This window comes from Paramormyrops kingsleyae, chromosome 6, assembly GCF_048594095.1.
Source record: "Paramormyrops kingsleyae isolate MSU_618 chromosome 6, PKINGS_0.4, whole genome shotgun sequence".
Lineage (NCBI taxonomy): Eukaryota > Metazoa > Chordata > Actinopteri > Osteoglossiformes > Mormyridae > Paramormyrops > Paramormyrops kingsleyae.
This window is the reverse complement of record NC_132802.1, coordinates 24,253,405-24,273,877: the sequence shown is the minus strand read 5'-3', so window position 1 is coordinate 24,273,877 and position 20,473 is coordinate 24,253,405. Positions and strand designations below refer to the sequence as shown.

The 20,473-nt window shown below is 39.1% G+C and overlaps 1 protein-coding gene across 4 annotated transcripts in view; it reads right to left on the bottom strand.

The window, feature by feature from the left end:
• The window catches only part of LOC111840572 (macrophage-stimulating protein receptor-like), a 28,637-nt gene extending 8,920 nt beyond the window's left edge, over positions 1-19,717 (bottom strand). Inside the window, exons 1-13 of one of the 4 annotated variants that reach the window (XM_023805537.2) lie at positions 18,352-18,585; positions 17,809-17,898; positions 15,231-16,525; positions 4,829-5,005; positions 4,403-4,525; positions 4,109-4,279; positions 3,803-3,963; positions 3,187-3,322; positions 2,852-2,988; positions 2,381-2,560; positions 965-1,058; positions 530-748; positions 32-178 (exon numbers count right to left, since the gene is read on the bottom strand). In XM_023805537.2, the coding sequence (XP_023661305.1) occupies positions 32-178; positions 530-748; positions 965-1,058; positions 2,381-2,560; positions 2,852-2,988; positions 3,187-3,322; positions 3,803-3,963; positions 4,109-4,279; positions 4,403-4,525; positions 4,829-5,005; positions 15,231-16,496 (2,811 nt within the window). In that variant the 5' untranslated portion in view covers positions 16,497-16,525; positions 17,809-17,898; positions 18,352-18,585. Of the gene's footprint in view, positions 1-31; positions 179-529; positions 749-964; positions 1,059-2,380; positions 2,561-2,851; positions 2,989-3,186; positions 3,323-3,802; positions 3,964-4,108; positions 4,280-4,402; positions 4,526-4,828; positions 5,006-15,230; positions 16,526-17,808; positions 17,899-18,351; positions 18,588-19,673 lie in introns of those variants that run through there. The other 3 variants (XM_023805538.2, XM_023805539.2, XM_023805536.2) reach the window with 3 other exon arrangements.
• Positions 19,718-20,473: the final 756 nt, after the last annotated feature.

The following is a 20,473-nucleotide window of genomic DNA, read 5'->3' as shown; positions in this document are numbered from 1 at the left end:
ACAGTAAAAAGCTTTATGCAAAAAAACTCACCTGCACAGGCAAACCTTCATTAGGTACAGTCATGTTTTTAGGGATTCTGCAGATGATTTTGTTGTCCAGGATTTTAACATTACAGTCCACTCCTCCCACTGTCATGATGATTTTCATGCAAGAATTCACCAAGTTGAGTCTGCTGTGCTGTAAACATAGTTGTAGAATGTCTGATAACATCTACCATCCTGGTCATTTTTGTCTTTTGTGTCATTTTTGTAATTCAAGTTGAATCTACTGTCACGGAAGTACACTGAACACACTGTAAACAATTTTGATGTGAAGTCTCATAATAATTATTCCAGGTCCAAAAATGACATATCTGGTCTAGTAATTTTGTACCAGCTCTGCAATTAAGAAGCTTAGTGAAATACTGTTTACCGTTTTATGGTACAAAAACTTGTTTAGCCTTTTTGTTCAAGTTAGACATAAACTTGTTTTTCCTTTTCATGTAAAAACTGGCAAGCCTAAGGTCAGAATCCCTAATTTCACACTTACAGATACAGTCACTTCATCTTCGATAGAAGACAGTCGTAGTGTTCTATTATCCTGATGGAAGGCAAAAGGTTCCGCATATGGATGGTACCAGAATGTCTGATTCCAGAGCTGTCGTGCACCATCCATGTCAAAGGACAGTATTCCTTCCACTGAGTCCTCTCCCGGCACGGAAGGAGTTATGCATTCCAGATCTGTGTAATTGGCTATCCTGATACAATCCTGAGGCCAAATGAAAAACACAGACAATAGTTAAGGGGGATTACAATCCTCCTCATTGCAACTGGATGTCTAAGTCTTACGGCAAGTGAGGCCTTCAACAGACACCGGAACATAGCAATTCAACTTCATAAAATTTATAAAGACTATTGCATTAATCAGCAAGTTGCGAATAGTCAGTCAACGGAAAATATTAAAAGAAGGATAGATAAAACGTACCCTCTGTACAGGGTCCCGGAATTTGGGCTTAAATCGGACGATGGTCTTGTAAACAGAATCCAGATGGCTACCTTTGATGGTGATCTGGGATCCACTTAATCAAAGATACACAAAGTATTATAAACAAGTCAGACACGCAGATCCACAACCTGATATAGGTAGCATTAACTTTAAGTAGCATTTTAATAGCAGTTTTCATTATAGTGTAATCTTAGGAAATCATTACAATAGCAGTACCAGCTACTTTTATTTTATATTGTAGGGACAACTTTAATATGTTAAGGTTAATTTAATAAATCAAAAAATAGTAGTTTGCTTTTAAATGCATGTGTAGAATCTACATGTTGTGTTCCTTCAGGTTTGCCACATTATAAAATATTGTGTTGTAGTTTCCAGAAGGTGTTGTGATAATGAATCAAAATCAAATAAAAATGTTAATTTAAAAATATACATTATTTCAGAGTTTCAAGTAACTCAGCATGACTGTTAATGAGCATGACTGTCAATAAGCAATTTTTAAAAATGTGGTTCATTTACTTTTTCCACAGCACTGTGAATATTTTACTGGGTGTTTAATGAAATGTGAAAGACAATTGTTTGTGTATTATTAGCTTAAGCATGTTGTGTTTGCCCTTGCAACTTAGATAAAGATCACTTCATATTTTATAATGCAGAAAACTAGGTAATACCAAAGGGCTCATATACTTTTTCTAGTCTGTTTATCAAATCACTTTTCTCAACAGGCCTTTAGAAACAGTAGTGCAACATATCAGAACAGCTTTAGCTTGTACTGCATGACTACAACATCTGTCTCAATCGGGGTTTACCCTAGATCAGGGCTATTCAACTCACGGTCCTCAAGGGCCGAGCCCTGCTGATTTTCCAGCCTTCCTTCACCTGTGAGCCAGGTGTAAAGCCTCTGACCAATCAGAATCAGTAATTATTAAACTAACTACCTGGGAGAACTGAAAACAAGGCCTGGATTTGGAATCGAGGGACAGAATTGAATAGCCCTGCCCTAGGGATGTACAACCTGGTAATCCCTGATTCCAGAAACAGCGAGTAGCAGTTAGCCAGCATGATGTCCAACTATGGATATTTTTCTGGCTGAAATTAAGCCAATCTTACTTTAGTCCGGGCTCAATACAATAAATTGCTACATTGTGAATAAATTACATGATTATAAGTTACTTGAATACTGTTATACAACTTTTTCAAATCTATTTGTTGTTCATAGTTGTACAAAACACAAATAAGAAATTGTAACACCATATGATATTTAGGAAGAAAAATCCTGATGCTAAGATGAATATGATAAGGTGAATAATAAATTCTAAAAGGTTTTCTCAAACGCTCCCCCTGAAACACCTCAATCTCTTTCCTTCTTCTGAAACAATGTTGAAAACCCGTTCATACGTTTTAAAGCTGCAATCTGGGCGCACTTCTGTTATGGTGGGTTTCTCCATGTAGTGGAACACTTGGGTTGTGAGCACTGCAGATTGGTCAATGTATACAGACAGAGAAGCTTGTCTGGGGGCTGCCACAGGCTGTGACGAGCACACAATGGAAGAAAGGTTTCCGCTGCCCGTTGACACACTGCAAGGCACATGAACTTAAGATAAACATCTATAGAGCAGCAACATGTTTTCATAACATCTAAAAGGCTAAACATTTCAATTGTTGGGTATTAGCTACCAATTCAGGATGATTACAATTCCACACTTTGTCATTACCGCATAAGCACATATGTGACACAACACAGGTAAATAGAGATGAACAATCTCTGCTGGGCACCACGATTTCTCACCACAGATAAAATAACCGGCTTCATATGCAGACAAGCAGACTATTTACATTCTATTTAGAGCCCGATAAATTATCCTTCACCTCTCAATCTTGCAGATCTCATTGCTAAGTGTTACACGTCTGTTCCTTCCAGCATTCAGGTAGGGTCCTTTGACTGTAATCAGCGTTCCCCCAACATATGGCCCATAATCTGGGAGAATTTCTGTGATCTGTGGCTCCTGGGAAGACAGTATAGACAATTAGTACATAACATATTTTGTATATTTAAAAAACTGATAGCTTTTCCAGGCTTACTTCAAAGTATGTTTTCTGGCTGAGAGCAAAATAAAGTAAAAATGTGAAAATGCGGCTAGTGTTTTGTTCTGATTAATTTTTCTTTATTAAATGAAAAGCTGTAATTCTGCCAAAGGTTTTACCACAAACATAAATCCATGCATTTCGGTTTCACCATCGATGACGTAGCATCCCTCTACTGGCTCTTCATATACTCCCACAGAGATAGAGACAAGCTGAGACAAGTTGGCATTTGCCTGAAGTATCTGGCACGTTATTCTGGGAAAGGAGATTAATAATGACTCACTTATCTTCCACTGCTCAATTGGCTGACTGTTGCTTAGCGCTTAGGTCACCTGGACACAATGAAATTTTATACAGATTTTTTGTCTAAAACAGTGAATCACTAGGGTGTAACATTTCATATATTTGTTCATTCTTTTTTATACGAAAAGGAAAAAAAACTTTCATAAGCTAGAAAGAAAAGGACCGTTCACTAGTATTGTATCGGTTTTAATATCCTGTCACTTCTTTAAATATAGTTATACTGGAAGAAGTAACTTTAAGTATTGCAAGTCGGTATTCTATTTTCATATTTACCAAAATACATACACAAAAGGAAATTTGTATTGTTTTGGGTAACTGGACATTCACTGAATCTATCACTCTACTTCAGGGTCAGCCTCACATCCCTTTGAGTACCTCATTTTCTGCGTGTTACAGTACTTGCAGTTATTTGTTGTGCTGTGCGTTACTCACTGGGTGCTGTTGCTTTTCTCACGCAGCACTTTACAGTCGGCCTCTCCTACTTTTACCCTATAAGCTCTCACACTGTCAGCAGACTGTAAGGGTGACATCAACTCCGAGCCAAACAGCGTCAGCTCTGTTTCACCATTAGGGGGTGCTGATTTTGGAAGAAACTGTAGGAAACACGACAGAAAGAATGACACGAAGATCCTTATCATACTCGTTCAAACTTGTTAAACAATGCTGTTAAGCGGGAATCTGTAATTGTGGAGGAATCCCACTGCATTCCGCTCTCCGATTCCCATGTCAGCGTCTCACCTCGGTAATGACAGGCTGACAGGAGTTTGTCCTCCATTCAGTGCTGCAGTTATCCTTCCAGGAACATTCCCTGCCGCACCAGCCACACCCCATGAATTTGGGTGCAGTCAGGCAAAGGCCACATGACAGAAAGTGACGACACCCTGGGCCTTTCGGGGGTACACTGAACATCTGGTGAGCAAGGCAAGGAGGAGAGACTTGGTGAGATACCCATCCTGCTACTGGCAGTTATTAATGATAAAAGGCTGATATCAGTTATTCAAAGTTGTTCACAGCTAATCCTGGTTACAGTACCTTGTTTCCAACCACAAAGAGAAGGGACTCTTCTGAAAAAACAGTGGCTATTGGAGACACTTTCTGGTTGTCTACCAAAGAGTAATTGGCAAAGACAATAGGATTTGATCTTCTTAGGACAACCTGAGAAACAACAGAGTCAAATAGTTCAATAGCATATCCTGCCATTACAGAATTGCAACAACGGTGCCAAAGTTCAAGAAAATTCCACATGAATAATAAATGTAGCAGGAGAGCGTTTATGATGAGCAGACATGCTTCAAAAGGTGTAGCAGAAATCTTAATTCTTTGAAACTAAAGAGACTGAGTACATGGAGTTCCAGCAGTCAAAACCTAAAATTCTGTTAAAAATAAGGTCTGTTCTTGAAAATAACAAACTGCTGGTTTGGGTTCTCACCACCAGCTGATAGCAAATCTGAGCTGTACCTGAAGCAGGCGTCCATCACTGGTTCCAATATGTGCCACAGTCTTGTTATCAATGATAGTAACCAGCAAAGACGTCAGAAGGACACCTTGCATCTTACTGTCAAAGAAGTCCACTCTGATGTAGGGTTTAGCCACCAGCGTGGGTTTTTCCTTACAGGTGACATTATTCTCCATGTTCTTGAGGAAAGAGAGCAAAATACAATCAACATTCCAAAACCAAAAGCAACAGTATCCGTCAGCCATTTTGTATAGCCCTGCTATAAGATTTTATAATATACTATATGCAGCCAAATACCAAGCCTATGTCTCTTGTTTCCATTAAAAACATTAACTCTAAAGCTGCTATTCAATGAGATGGATATGAATGTTAAATATTAACTGATTATAAGCCACCACCAGTGTTAAGAAATAAGATATTTATAACTTGGTCTTATAATTTATCAGTTTGAGTCCAGCTCAAGTTCAATGGCGTAGGGGGAGTAGAGCAAACGGGGCAGCTACTCAAGGGCCGAGGTCCTAAGAGGTGTAGGGTTTTACAGATTAGTCGACCAGTCAAAGAGGTGATTTTGCTGCTCTGCGATGACGCTTTAAGCTAGATGTTGAATAGTCACTGATGATGCAATTATGACACAAACAACATGGACGCCTCAGAAAATACCAGTTACGTGGAAGTGCAGGCAAAAGAGAGATAAAGTGGAGCAAAAACTGAGCATTTGGAATTATTTTTGTACCTGAGCTACATTTACTGCATTAATGAATACCTTTTTACTTTTCAGCGCTTATTAGTGGCATAACGTTATATAATTATTTTATTATTATTTCTAATTATTTTATTCTGAAAACAAAAACGATCTTTTGGGCAGATTTAATAATAATAATCATAATAATAATAATAATAATAATAAATAATAATTCGTTTTAAACATGTTGTGGGTCGTATCAATAAAAAATAAATTAAAGGCTGCATCCCATTTTGATTGCAATCCAACCCTCCAATAACTAACAAATAATTAACAAAACAACTTCATTATCCACCATTGTTTCTGGATGGCAGTATATGAAAATATGTGCTTATTTAGCATAAAGGTCCAGTTCCTGTTGTGCAGTGGGAAGGCAACATGTGAAAGTGGTCAAGAGCTACATGTCGAGATGGCCCAGGAAGTCAGAACAAGGAACCAGGTTCCTGAACTTCGGTGGGAAGGCGCCTTACAGCGAGGAGCAGGCTGAGGCTAGATCTTACATGAATTTTGTTTTCCCGCACTGTCAAATGTTGCATAAATTGTTGCTTAGTTACAACCTGTTTTTATCTCTACTTGTTTCTGTTCCACGTAAAAGGTACGTGTATGAGCTCTCTGTTGTCAGCATATACAAATGCATGAGTTTTGAGAATGCAGATTGTCTCTTGTTGCAAAGCACTCCATTCTCCTGTGACTTTATTAATGTCATCAGCAATTAGTGCATGTCAACTCGACTTTCACAACATAACTGTTGACTTTAAAAAATCTTCGACTTCAAAAGGTCGTGCAACCCCTAGATACGTGTAGTTACAGTATAATGACAACACAACCGTGAGTAATAAGTGGCTAAGTGACAGACTGTTTGGCTTAGTTTAAACTAGCTAAAAATGAATGAAACAAAGCAAAAAAAGTGGAGCTCAAAAACCGAGTGAAAGGTGGGAGATAATTGGCCCTTCTTGCAATAAAGAGCACAAGAGCAAGACAGCTAGACTTAAAGATTGACGTAAAAAAAAATTATAAATTATTTCCTTTTATTGCATGAGATTTGTGGAAATTTCTTTCTGCCTTCAGTATTACTTACATTGTTTTGTATCGATATATCGATTCAACGGCAAACGATCCGATGCATCGATGTGACCGCATAAATATCGATACATGCGTTTTTAGTTTCTGGCCTGTTCCAGTATTGTTTTCATGATCCACTCCGACGTACCAGGGGTGCCCAATACGTCGATCACGATCAACTGGTCGATCGCAAAGGTAGTGTGGGTAGATCGTATGGCATAAAAAATAGAGGATGGATGACGCGTTCAATCGCGCCAGCTGCTGCAAGCTACCGAGTCGCCTAGTTAGCCTCCAATTTATTTCTACTAAACTTAAGAAAGGGTATAAAAATGAATGGGGGAGCTGGACCAAGTAAGAAGCCTCTAGCACACAAGAGGGTCATACGAGCAGGTCATGACAGTTATGGACATACTTTTTGTTACACTTTTATATTTGTCTGGAGAAGACTTGATTCAAAATAAATTATTCACCATGTTAATCTACATCCATCCAAAGTTTTTATTTTTACCTTATTGCACTTTATTTTGCCTGATTTATGGGACATACTTGACTACATTAGATTTTGTTTACAGTTCCCAATAAAATATGATAAAATGCTAATTATATTTTTAATCCATTGAAATGTAAAGGATTGTGTGAAATTTCGACTACTATCCCCAGTATCAAACTGAATCAAATCTTATCGTATCGCATTGTGGGAATTTCTGAGGTATCAAAAAAATAATTTGAACCGCTGGCTTAAGGAATCGATACTGTATCGTATCGCAAGGAAAGCTGTGATTTACACCCCTACTTACACTACAGACAGATTTGGAAGTAATTAAGTATCTAACTGTCCTGACACATTTTTTCATTTGCTGCTGCACGCTTGAGGTGATAACTTTGTGTGGACTGCATCTGTGAGTAGTATTAATACTGACTATTGTTAACTGCTTTCTATGTGAATTATACATTCACTTGCCACTTTATTAGGTACACTTTGCTAGTACTGGGTTTGACCCCCCTTTGCCATCAGAACTGCCTTAAATTCAACAAGGTGCTTGAAACATTTCGCAGAGACTTTGGTCAATGGTGACATGACAGCATCAGGCAGTTGCTGGAGATTTGTTGGCTGCACCTTCATGATGCAAAATCTCCCATTCCACCACATCTCATAAGTGCTCTATTGGATTGAGATCTGGGGACTGTGGAAGCCATTTGAGTACAGTGAAGTCATTTTCATGTTCAAGAAACGAGTCTGAGATAGGAGCTTTGTGACATGGTGAATAATCCTGCTAGAAGTATCCATTAGAAGCTGAGTACACTGTGATCATAAAGGGATGGACATGGTCAGCAAAAATACTCAGGTACACTGTGGCATTTAAACAATGCTCAATTGGTACTATGGTGCCCAAAGCGTATAAAGAAAATATCCCTTACACCGTCACACCAACATCACCAGCCCGAATTGTTGATACAAGGATGGATCCATGCTTTCATGTTGTTAATGCCAAATTCTAACATTACCATCTGAATGTTGCAGCAGAAATCGAGACTCATCTGCTGACCAGGCAACATTTTTTCCAATCTTCCACTGTCCAGTTTTGGTGCCCACTGTAGCCTGTCTCTTGGTCTTGGCTGAAAAGATTGGCACCTGGAAAGGTCTTCTGCTGCTGTAGCCCATCTGCTTCAAAGTTCGACGTGTTCTGTGTTTAGAGGTGCTCTTCTGCAGAGGTGGACATTTCCAGTTTAGAATGTAAAAATCCAGACCAAGATTTAGTTTCAACCAACCAGTTGAGCACTCTGTGACCGTGACTCTTTATACTCTGTAAGTGGTTGGCTTAACAAAATCTTGGTCTGGATTGTTATTTTCTGAACCTGAAATGTCCACCTCTGCTCTTCCTCATACCTTAGTTGTGACAAGTGGTTAGAGTTACTGTTGCCTTTCTGTCAGCTTGACTGGTCATTCTTCAATGATTTCTGCCATCAATAAGACATTTTTGCCCAGAGCACCACCGCTCACTGGATATTTTTCTTTTTTGTCCCATTTTCTGTAAACTCTAGAGATGGTTATGTGTGTAAATCCCAGTAGATCGGCAGTTTCTGAAATACTCATTCCAGCTTGTCTGCCACTAACAGCCATGCCACCTTCAAAGTTACTTGAATCACCTCATTCATTAACCAAATGAATATAAACATTAACCAAAGCTCCTGACCTGCATCTGCATGATTTTGCACATTCTGCTGCTGACATATGACTGGCTGATTAGATATTTGTTTAAATGAGCAGTTGAACAGGTGTACCTAATAAAGTGGCCAGTGGGTGTACTTTACCATTATGAGTTTGTGTATGAATATGATAAGAATGAAGAGAGGGCCCAAAAGACACATCTGCCCCTGGGTCCATGACCAATTTGCTACACCCCTGATCAGGTTCATCTGTTATTCTATAAACACAGTGGAGAAAAATAAAGATATGACAACAATTAAATGGCAATAATTATGTGATAGATTATCCATAGCCCATATACACTATATTGCCAAAAGTATTGAGACACCCCTCCAAATCATTGAATTTGGGTGTTCCGATCACTTCCATAGCCACAGGTGTATAAAATGAAGCACATAGGCACCTAGGCAAGCAGACTGCTTCTACAAACATTTGCGAAAGAATGGGTCGCTCTCAGGAGCTCAGTGAATTCAAGCGTGGTACCGTGATAGGATGCCACCTGTGCAATAAGTCCATTCATGAAATTTCCTCACTACTAAATATTCCACGGTCAACTGTTAGTGGTATTATAACAAAGCGGAAGCAATTGAGAACAACAGCAACTCAGCCACGAAATGGTAGGCCACGTAAAATCACAGAGTGAGGACAACGCATGCTGAGACACAACTGTCTGCAGAGTCAATAGCTACAGACCTCCATACTTCATGTGGCCTTCAGATTAGCTCAAGAACAGTGCGTTGAGAACTTCATGGAATGGGTTTCCATGGTCAAGCAGTGGCACCCTAGGCTTACATGACCAAGTGCATGCAAAACGTCGGATGCAGTGGTATAAAGCACGCCGCCACTGGACTCTAGAGCACTGGACTCTGGAGTGACAAATCATGCTTCTCTTTCTGGAAATCCGATGGACAAGTCTGGGTTTGGCAGTTGCCATGAGAACTGTACTTGCCTGAGTGCATTGTGCCTAATGTAAAGTTTGGTGGAGGGGGGGATTATGGTGCAGGGTTTTTTTCCAGGGGTTGGGCTTGGCCCAGTGAAAGGACCTCTTAATGCTGCAGCATTTGAAGCCATTATGGACAATTTCATGCTCCCAACTCTATGGGAACAGTTTAGGGATGGCAACTTCCTGTTCCAAAATGACTGCGCACCAGTGCGCAGTTCATAAGGACATGGATGAGCGAGTCTGGTGTGGAGAAGCTTGACTGGCCTGCACAGAGTCTTGACCTCAACCTGATAGAAAACCTTTGGGATAAACTAGAGTGAAGACTATGAGTCAGGTCTTCTCATCCAGCATCAGTACCTGACCTCACAAATGCTCTCCTGGAAGAATGGTCAAAAATGCCCATAAACACTCTCCTAAACCTTGTGGACAGCCTTCCCATAAAAGCTGAAGCTGTTACAGCTGCAAAGGGTGGGCCAACTCCATATTAAACGCTATGTATTATCAGGATGGCATGTCCATGTTATTCACTACTGTAGGTATCTCCTCAAAGAAGGGTCTACTCAAATTTCTTTTCCTCTTTTCCCAGGCATGCCTTGCAAATATTTGTGAATACTTGATAAAAGCAAATGCCTGGCTTTTTGAATCGATAGTCAAAAAAGTAAAATGAATTTGATAGGAATTAAACATTTCTTTAGAAGCATTACATTGCTAATACTTGAAATTTACAAATGAACGATTACTAAATAAAACGATGACACCCCTGAAATCAATTCAAATATGGATATTTAACTGGCAAGGTTACATAAGTCAGGCTATGAATTGCTGGGTGAATGTAGTGCTATGAAAATTCTCCTGTCTGTTTCATTATGAATTTTTTCTTCAAATCAACAGATCTGGTGAGAGTAAAAATTAGGACTGAACTGAAATTAAAATTAAAATGCAGACAATTACAGTCTACATCAATGACAGTTCCTCTTGGATTACTGTTTTTTGAATGTCTGTGTGCACAGGAAGTCAATGATGTTTGGACCTTCAAAAGTCAAGCACACAGATTGCAGCGCATATAATCCCAGCCTGCAGGCTATAAAGCTACACCTCTTACTTCCAGACAACTTGCTTAATGTTGCCTAGTTACTTCTGTTGCACGCTAAAAACAAAGGTAGTGTTTTATTATGGTTTGTACTGCTGGACTAACAACATGCTTCCAAAGTTAAATATTTCTATGTGAGAGAATCCAGTAACAGCTTACTCTACCAATCAATTATTTGAAATGGCCTTGGGGTCTGGATACTGTCAAATTTTCCTATGGAGCCAGAGCAGTACAGAAAGGTATACTTGCAGGATGGCCGTACTGAAGAAGAACACAGTAAAAACATACAAAGCATGTGACCTGGACTATGTACCAGAGCCGGAAGACCATTTATGGAACACAGGAAGCAGGAAGCAATATGTTCAGGCTGTATGCTGCTACTAGGACAGACATATTTGGTTTTGTAGCCACTGCAAGAAAAAAAAATACACCCAGCAGGCTGCTGAGGTGCCCAAAGAAAGTGGACTACAGGAAACAGACGGCAGTATTCTATTTCCCATGATCTATGCTTCTACTGGCAAGAATGTCCCAGATACCCAGAGGTACAAGATACAGCAAAAATGACAGAAAAGCATAACTGCTGGACTGCTTCATATTTTTGTGTCATTCTTCTATATACTCAGAATTTTAGGACATATGAATGCAGGAATATTAGAAGACATCATTACTCCAGCACAGGTTTATAAATAAACTTGAATAACTCTGCCTACCTCTCTCAGTCACACTACTGCATATTAACATTGGTGTGATTAGGTTGTGATTGCTTGTAATAATTTTGTTTCCTGTAATGTGTAGGCTTTCATCCAAAAATTGATTCATTTTGGTCATCAATACAGGCCTTATACTGTATATGATCTGCGTATATGTACACTACAGGTCAGACGTTTGGGCCCATATTAGAAATACTTCAAGCAAATGTAACAACGGTTTTCAGTATTTTACAGCTTGTAACACATTTTTTCGGCTGAAACTATTGGTTTTGAAGAAGACATATCAGGTCTGTCTTTAATGCATAGACATTCATTTTATGTTGGAATTCTATTTACTAATGTCAGAACTTGATTTGCTCTTGGCCTCTCTTGATTGTGTCTTAATAAATTAAATGATAGCCATTTGTCTGCCTTGTCTCAGTTTGTGAGCGGTTGAATGCACTGTCTGCTCCAGAGGGCTCAAATCGAAATATTGAGTACAGAAGGGTTCTCTCATAGTCAAATAGCCAGAAGGTTAAATGTCTCTAAGCACGGAGTGACCAACTCTTTACATAGACAAAGGCTGACAGGAAGAAAGTGACCAGAAACGATCTGAAGCAAGGAAAGTGACATCAAAGATCAACACTTAGTTGTGACATGCAGAAGAAATCAGAAGATGACTATAATGGTCTAAGGGCTGCGAATTAATGTGAACAGAGGGAAATCGGAATCTCTTAATATAGCCAAGCAAAGACTAAAAGCAGCTGGACTACATGGTCGAGTAGCTGCCAGAAAACCTTTACTTTGGGGTGTAAACAAGAAAAAGAGGCTGCTGTAGGCTAAACAACACAAACACTAGAGTATTCCAGACTGGGAGCAGGTCTTGTAGACGGAGGAAAGTTAGAGTAACAAGTTCAAAGTGAGCATCTACAAGTGAGAAAGAACTGTTTGCATGCTTGAAAATGTGCTGGGAGGGTTTGGACACAAGTTATTTCCAAAAATGGCTGGAAAGGATGCTGTGAATCTGTGCTGCTGTGATAAAGGCAAGGGCTGGTTATTTTGATGGAACTCATACTTAAGCACTCGTATTCTTACATTGCACTTACAATACAAAGTTAATTGTTGCATTACACTTCAAAACCAGTCAGTTACATTTGTTTTAAGTATTTCTAATATTTTCTTGTAATAAAAGACTGAAAAAGCAGGGTATCGTATATTATTTTTTTTAATCAGAGCGTGGGCCCAAACTTCCAGCCTGTACGTTTGTGTGTGTGTGTGTGTGTGGATTATGTCTGTATTACATTGTGTGGACCAAATGTTCCCCACAATATAATAAAAACCTGTTATTTTGATGTTGTGGGGACCATTTTTCAGGTCTGTGAATGCAATCAAAAACTAAAAATGCCAAAAGTCTCATATTTTGTTATTTATGGGTAAGGTTAGGGCTGGGTAGGGGTTAAGGTCATCATGTTGGGATTAGAGTTTTCCCCAAAGAAATTAATGGAGAGTCCCCTCAAAGATATAATTACAAACCTGTGTGTTTGTGTTTGTGTGTGTGTGTCTGTGTGTGTGTGTGAGTATCAACAGTCAAAGGTGATCAAGCAATTAGCCCCTTATAAAAATGTATCTTCAGTGCAATTTGCAACGCAATCCCCCAAAATAAGCTGCCATATCACTAATTTTACTCATCCATGAAGTGATGTATACTACTGTTTAAATGTTTTTTTTTTGTTTTTAAATTTTAGATTTATCTATAATCATTTTGTTCTTAAACAGCTAAAACATAATGAGAACCACTAGAATTATATAAGTGAAAGAGTCCCTGTGCCCTGCACCGTCAGGAATAAGCTCTAGACCCCCTCAGGGACTTGAGGATGAAGGTTGAATGGATAGATGGATGTAAGTTCAATATTTTATCTATGTTATTGATGTACCTGAATACAGGGTTAAATTTTTAACCTCTCAAATGCATAAAGCACACGAATAAAATGAGATATGAGTGGGAGGGAGGGAGGACATGGTTTTACAACTGCGTCATGGTTTCTAACATCATTATCTGATCCTATAGTGATTAATGCAGCTGGCTGGAAGTAGTTTCATGCAGCTCCTTCCAACCCATAAGGCCTCACCCCTCCTCCTCAGCAGTTCCACTCAACTGCTAATCCAAGGGCAAACAGCACACAAGTTTGCACAATGTACATGAGCTAGCATGTCTTTTCTATTTTCTTTTGGGGGAGTTTTTTTTTTTTTTATGTTGGTTAAATATTCTACTTTTATAGGTTTACAAACGCATAGCAAATTACCTTCAAGGAATAAGAATGGGGAAAATAAGCGATTTATTTAGTAGGTGCTTTACCCAAAGCAATAGAGAAATGAGGATCAGAAGCAGTTGTTCCTGGAGGAATTGGCGTTAATGACCTTATTCAAGGAACCAACTCTGAAATCACTCTGCTAGCCAAAGAATTTGAACCGACAACCTTCTAATCACGTCGACCAAATCAACAGAGCAACACACCACCCACTATTTGCATTCAGTCTCTAGAATCCAAGGTGTGTTTATGTTGTGCAACGCATGTGATCTTCACCAGTGTCTCCAGCCAGGCTCCATGTCCAAAGCAGTACTAGCATTATACTGTTTAAAGCAGTGTTTCTCAGTCCGGTCCTTGGGGAAGGGAGCAAAAATGTGGACTGTCTGACAGGGAGCTCGGAGGGAGCAAAAACATGGACCGGCTGTGAAACAGACATGCACTTTTAAAGCTATCCTCTCTAACATCAGCGGGATCTTGGGACTGAATAACCATTGGCAAATTGTTAATGTTGTCCTACTTCTTTAAATCAATTACATGTATGTTCCAGCTGGGGGCGGTGTGGGCCTCAGTGGATTAGGATTCTCGCAGAATTTGCAGAGTGATTTCACCATTGGGCCCCTAAACAAGTCTTTTAACCCCAACAGCTGCAGGGACTGTCTAACCTCATTTTCTGCTAAATAGGTTAAAATGTAGAATCTTTAAAATACATGCATGTCTCACCTTGTGTCCCTGCCCATTCCGCTCCCCAGTTTTGAATGCTGCACTGACTCTTTATCATTTACACACCCATGATTAAATATCTACTCCTGCCTTTAGTGTTTGGCATCATTATACATCATTCTGCTTTTTAGCCCCTTCTACATCTTAAGCTCCACGTTGTTTTTACATAACAATAAATATTGTAATCACACCATATTCAAGCAAATACTGCTCTCCAGACTATGTTAGCTGTAAACTGATGATCTGTCCAATTACTGTTTTCATGCTAGTGACCAAGTCCGCTACGGATATCTTCTGGGCCTAGGACCACAGGCCTGTTATCAACCAGTAACTACTATATTATGAAAGTTGTTTTCCAGGCTATATTAAATTTGTTAATTATTGCATAGGGTTTTGAGTGTGCTAGACGAAATGTTGTATGATACCTAGACTAAAAAACTTATGAAACTTATGAAACTTATGAACTTATGAAAACTTAGAAAATGGATGGATGGATGGATGGACGGAAAGCTATTTATTGCACAAGATATTTAAATCCCTGCTATGGTGACCAAAAGCAGCAGATGTTGACATTCTTGCTTATACACAAAAACATGGCACAGTGGTGTAATGTACGTAAGCATATGGAAGGGAAACGTACCTCATGGGGGCAACTCATGCAAGGCTGGAAGTGGCAGAGGCCTCGCGACAGGCGCTCTGTGCCATTACGGCAGCAGGCTTCCACTCCATCCTCCATGTCTTTGTTGACCCTGCTGAGGTGGAAAAGGCAAAGAGCGGAGTGCTTGCGGGGCTCGCCGGTGCTAGGAGTCACTGCAAACACGCCGTACAAGATGTCCTCCGTCTCCTGTATGCCCCACTCTTTCGCCAGCTCCTTGCCCGCCTTCCCGAAATGTGCCGCCTGGATCGCATTGAAAATTATGTCGCGATTCATCCCACTTCTCCTCCTCCTCTTGGGCTTGAAGCTGCACTCCAAGACCATTTCCCGATACATCCACATCTCCAGGTTGCTTCGCGGAAGCCGGCCGAGGCGAGTCTGAAGCGGGGAGCGTTTGTCGTCTGGCATCTCCCTCTGCACAGACACAAAGTAGACAAACTCCGCTGTGACGAAGCTGTAGATGTAGTCGATGCGGTAGGAATCACGCAGGCCGGGCAGTACGGTCAGTGCTGGCACGTCTGTATGAAATCCGTCCTCCGTCGCTAGCGGCCGTCGCACTGAAATAGACTGTCTGCCGTAACTCTGGGCAACGCTCTCATTAACTGTGGCGGCGACAAAGAAGTAGGATATCTGACCGAACTGCACGATGCTCACTTTTGTTCCAAGAGGACTGGCCACACAATCCGGACAGAAATCTGGAGAATTAGATTCCCCTTTAAAGAGGCAGGTTGAGGTAGAAGGCCGCTGCCCTTTTTGGTCAAGCACATGGAAATAACACACCCCATGCTGGGAGCTCCCACATGAATATAAATATGGAGGAAATGACTGCAGATCCATCAGCAAGACTTGGTTATCAGTGTCCTCTGACACATCAATATCCCGGGGAATATCGCACAGGTCACAAATCTCACACTCAGAGCTGCGGACAGGGCCCGTGCGCAACTCCCAGGACTTGCTCAGGTCGGCATTCACCGCCTCGATTCGATTGCGTGATGCCACATAAACGTCCATAAAATCCTCATTAATGACAATGTTCTGTATGGGGCCCTGTGCCTGAAAGTACAGTATGGGGTAAGTAACAGTAAAATCCACAGCAGAGCGGGGAAATGGAGAACAGGCATCCAGGCCCAGGGCCGTGGGCGTCTGTGTCCAGATGCACATTGCCAGTAGTGTGACCTTATGGAACATTTCCCACAAGGGCTTCCTACTACCTATTACCACAAGATAGAAAAACTGAAAGGGCTGCTCCATCAGGTCATCTTAAAGGTGGCCTGCAGTCCCTATGGACAAAATTAAGAGAAATAAATTACTGAAAAATCACAATAAAACCTACACAGCATAGAGGAGAACTAAACAATCAGGGTCTTAGAAGTATTCGAGGAAGATGGTATTTAATTTAACAAAAAAACTTACCTTCTGGACATTTAACTTAGTAGAAGGAAATGTACTATAAGCAAATATAGTTTCAATATTCATCCTAAAATAATATATAACAGAGCAACATTATGTTTGTAATCTTTTGTAACAAATATCTGTTTTTTATTTGGAGTATGTAATTTCATGACCAGGAGGGACGTAATTACACTTGTAGTACTCACAGACTTAATGAAAAATCTTGAGCTCTACAGGGCATTTACACAGATCCATGTACATGAATTTCTAGATACATTTTGTCCTGATGTATGAATCAGTTTGTAATCCTAAAGACATGTATTACTACCAAATACTATAGTTTAGGAAACTTTTCTAAAACTTTCAGAATCAATACTTAGTGTTTACCAGGCATAGGGAAAGTGAATGTGGAAAATTCATGTTAAAGATCAAGTGTTCCTCTGTAAATAAAAGGATACGTTTTATGCATAGTGTGAAGGTTTTTGAAAAGGTAATTCAATGAATTTGAAAGCATGTCTATTCTTTATTTAACTGATTGTTTCAAGAGGAAAAGATAAGGTAATCATTCTGGAAAAGCAATGCAATTATTCTATATAAGGCTGTTTTTTATGAAAAGAACAAACAACTACTTTTTAAAAGTTTAATTTGGAAAATAAAAGTAACATTTTAAGAATTAGGCCTAGACTGGCACTCTGTTGGACATATTGTGTAAAACAGGACTGAATGTTTTGGATAACATAATGAAAAAAATCCTTACAAGATGATTGAAGACAATTAAACATTTTAAAAATGACCTTTCTGAAGATAGATTTTTTTTTTGGGGGGGGGGGAATTATCTGGAGTGGATGGACGTTTTTGTTGCCCTGAAAAAGCCAATAATCGTTTAACTCAAGGTGGGCTCAGTGAATAATCACTATTACTAGCAATAGTAGGAGCAGTACTAACGATGACTACAGATATACAGTAAACGTGAATACTGACCGAGCTACTACTTGCAGCAGTATAACCCAGCTAGCAAAAAAGACGTATGGTTTTTTAAAGTTGTAGCAATGGTCATAAAGGAGGGGTAGTAGTTCTTGTTTTATTCATGTTATTGTCTTTTAAGAGGTAACAATAAAATGTTACATTAATCTTAAACCAAGACCAGCTGCCAGAGTAAAGCACAGCTTACCAGTTTATGATCCCACAGACCAGTTCTCTCCCTCAGTACCGATTACAGTTTCGCCGTAGTTTTCACATACGATATTACTGCTGTGGTTCACTATGGTGCCAATAAAGAACAGTAAACATTTTTAACAGTTGTTAATAATTGAGATTTTTTTCTAACATTATAGGACTAATTCGTTGCCAGAAAAAAAATCCTGACATGAAATATCCTAGAGGGGAATAACCTAATACCAAAACCTACCATTACCAAAGCACAATAATGCTGACCAAAATAGCATATAAAAGGATAGTTTACGTCTTAGGAGACGAAACGACTATTTCGGCATTCAGCCATTTTGTCATAAACTGCATTAGGAATGTGAAGGCTGTTTCCTCTGGGTTTTAAAAAATCGCTATGAGGAAAAAGTTCAAATAAAGTTTAAGTCTGAATAAGGAATTGCCGCACATTGGCTATTTTAGGTTTATTTTCAGCTGAAATCTCCGTCTCTCGTATGGGTGTGTAAATATATAACCTACAGCTGACACGTTTTCAAAGCGCGCTGCTTACCTGAGTTGGTGCATATACATCATCCTTGGCTTGGTTTGCTTTCACCCCAGAGATTTTAAACCGGTAAAACGATATTCTCATTCTGCTGCCTCTTCTCTATTTTATGTTTATTTCATAAAGTTATTACAGCACTGCGACAAGAAAAGAAGGTTTGGTAACCTGTGGACGGTGTAAACTAGCATGCAGTGCGATCGCAATGCTTACACGCCCATCCTGTAATCGCAATGTGCTGTAAATTATTGCGTAATCTTACAACCGCACAGCCTGTCACCCGATTTATATACGCCTTATTATAAGGAAGTAAGGTAAAATGTAGCAAATAAAACGTGAAATGTTCAAGTTACTGTATCAAGTATCAAGTTAATGTTCAAATATTAAACATAACTGATAATTTAGATGAAATAACAGCAATGAATGAATTTATATTGGATTCATATTTTGTTATCTAGGTCTATATTCAATCAGAGATACTACACTGGTGATAATTCTTATATTTAATTAAAACATGGCATGCTTAAATGAAAAATAGTCTCCTTATTTCCTGATTGTTGCTGAGTAAATCCAACTTTTCCTCATATTCTTCTCAGTTTAAAATATGTGTCTCAAAAACAATTTCCCTTAGAAACACCCATAAGTGACACCAAGTAGTATTACAACTTATGCCACACAACACTTTAACTTAAACCAGTTTAATGCATTTAAAATTTAATCAAACGTAGGCCTACATATAGAAAGGATTTAAAAAGAAGATCAATATGAATATGCCTTCTCAGTTCCCCATGTTATGCTCGCTCATGGGGGTGGCAGGAGAGATAAAGCATGCTTTCCTCTTCAGACATTACAGGCATTGCAGCACTTCAGTCTACTGGTTGTCTACTGGTTAATGCTGAACCCCAGGTAGATTTACAGCATGAAAGTAAACAAAACACACCTGGGAACTGAGATCAGGATCAGTGATCGGAATAGGAAGTGTTGCATTTTTCAAGTGAAGAACGTGATAAGACTCAGGAATTCCAAAAATCACTTGCATATGCGTAAATTATATTGTGCACCTATTATTACATTTCACATAATTAATGATTAATTCAGGTGGTCATTTTATAGGTGTTTTAGTACAATGATATACAATGTAGTTGTAGCAGTTTCTTGCAAACGACAAGATTTCAGATTCTTTTTATATCCGTGTAATGTAATTGAAACTGACTTCCTTAAAATGTTGATTTGTACAACTGGTAGAATTAAAAATGTGTAGATATTCCATGTAAGTTTTTATAATTTTTTGTAATAAAGGCATCTATTTAACAAAAAAAAATACTACTTACAATCTCCAATAGATACTGTGTCCTTCAGAATTACTTTTCTAACTGCTTGTTAAGACACACCCTCCTAAGGCACAGGATTCTTGTGCAACAGCACTGCATTCTCACTGTTAGAAAATGGGGCATTGGTTGGGGGGGGCGGGGGGGGATTAGGAATACAGGTGGGGGTTAGAATGATTCTAAGGGCCCCTGAGTGACAGAAGCCCTAAAAAATTTGGAACATAATTGCATTGGTCTGGGTTGAGGGGCCTGTATGATATGTTCTCATGGAGCCCGAAATCACTCACAGAGCCCCCGCATACTGAGAGCCAGGTACATCTAGAATAGGCTGTTTCCAAAGTTCTCCAACAACAAAAAACTGAGATTAAAATCATGTAAACTCCTGCAGGAATTATTTAGTCCATGACCTGTCTCTAAGAAATTTGTTTAAAATAATATATTGTTAAGAATAATGCTGTACAAAATTTTGCTAGTCGGGGAATATTTACTCATTTCCATTAATTGGTAAAAATCACCAGTGCAGAACATCACTAAATGTGCTTATAAAGAAAAGAGAAAGTATATAAACACATACATATGATAGGTGCTGTGCCACATACCCAGTGCTAAAACTGATAAATGTGTCATTTATAACTACAAATTTAACAAAAAAAAATTGTAATGACATAGTTATTTTAGTAACCAAAATTAATTGCCATAATAACAGCCAGGGGTATCATAATAACGTACATCTGTTTTTCACATATTGTATGAGGCCAAAACAATCAAATAACTTTTTAATATGAAAAAAATTCAACAGCAGG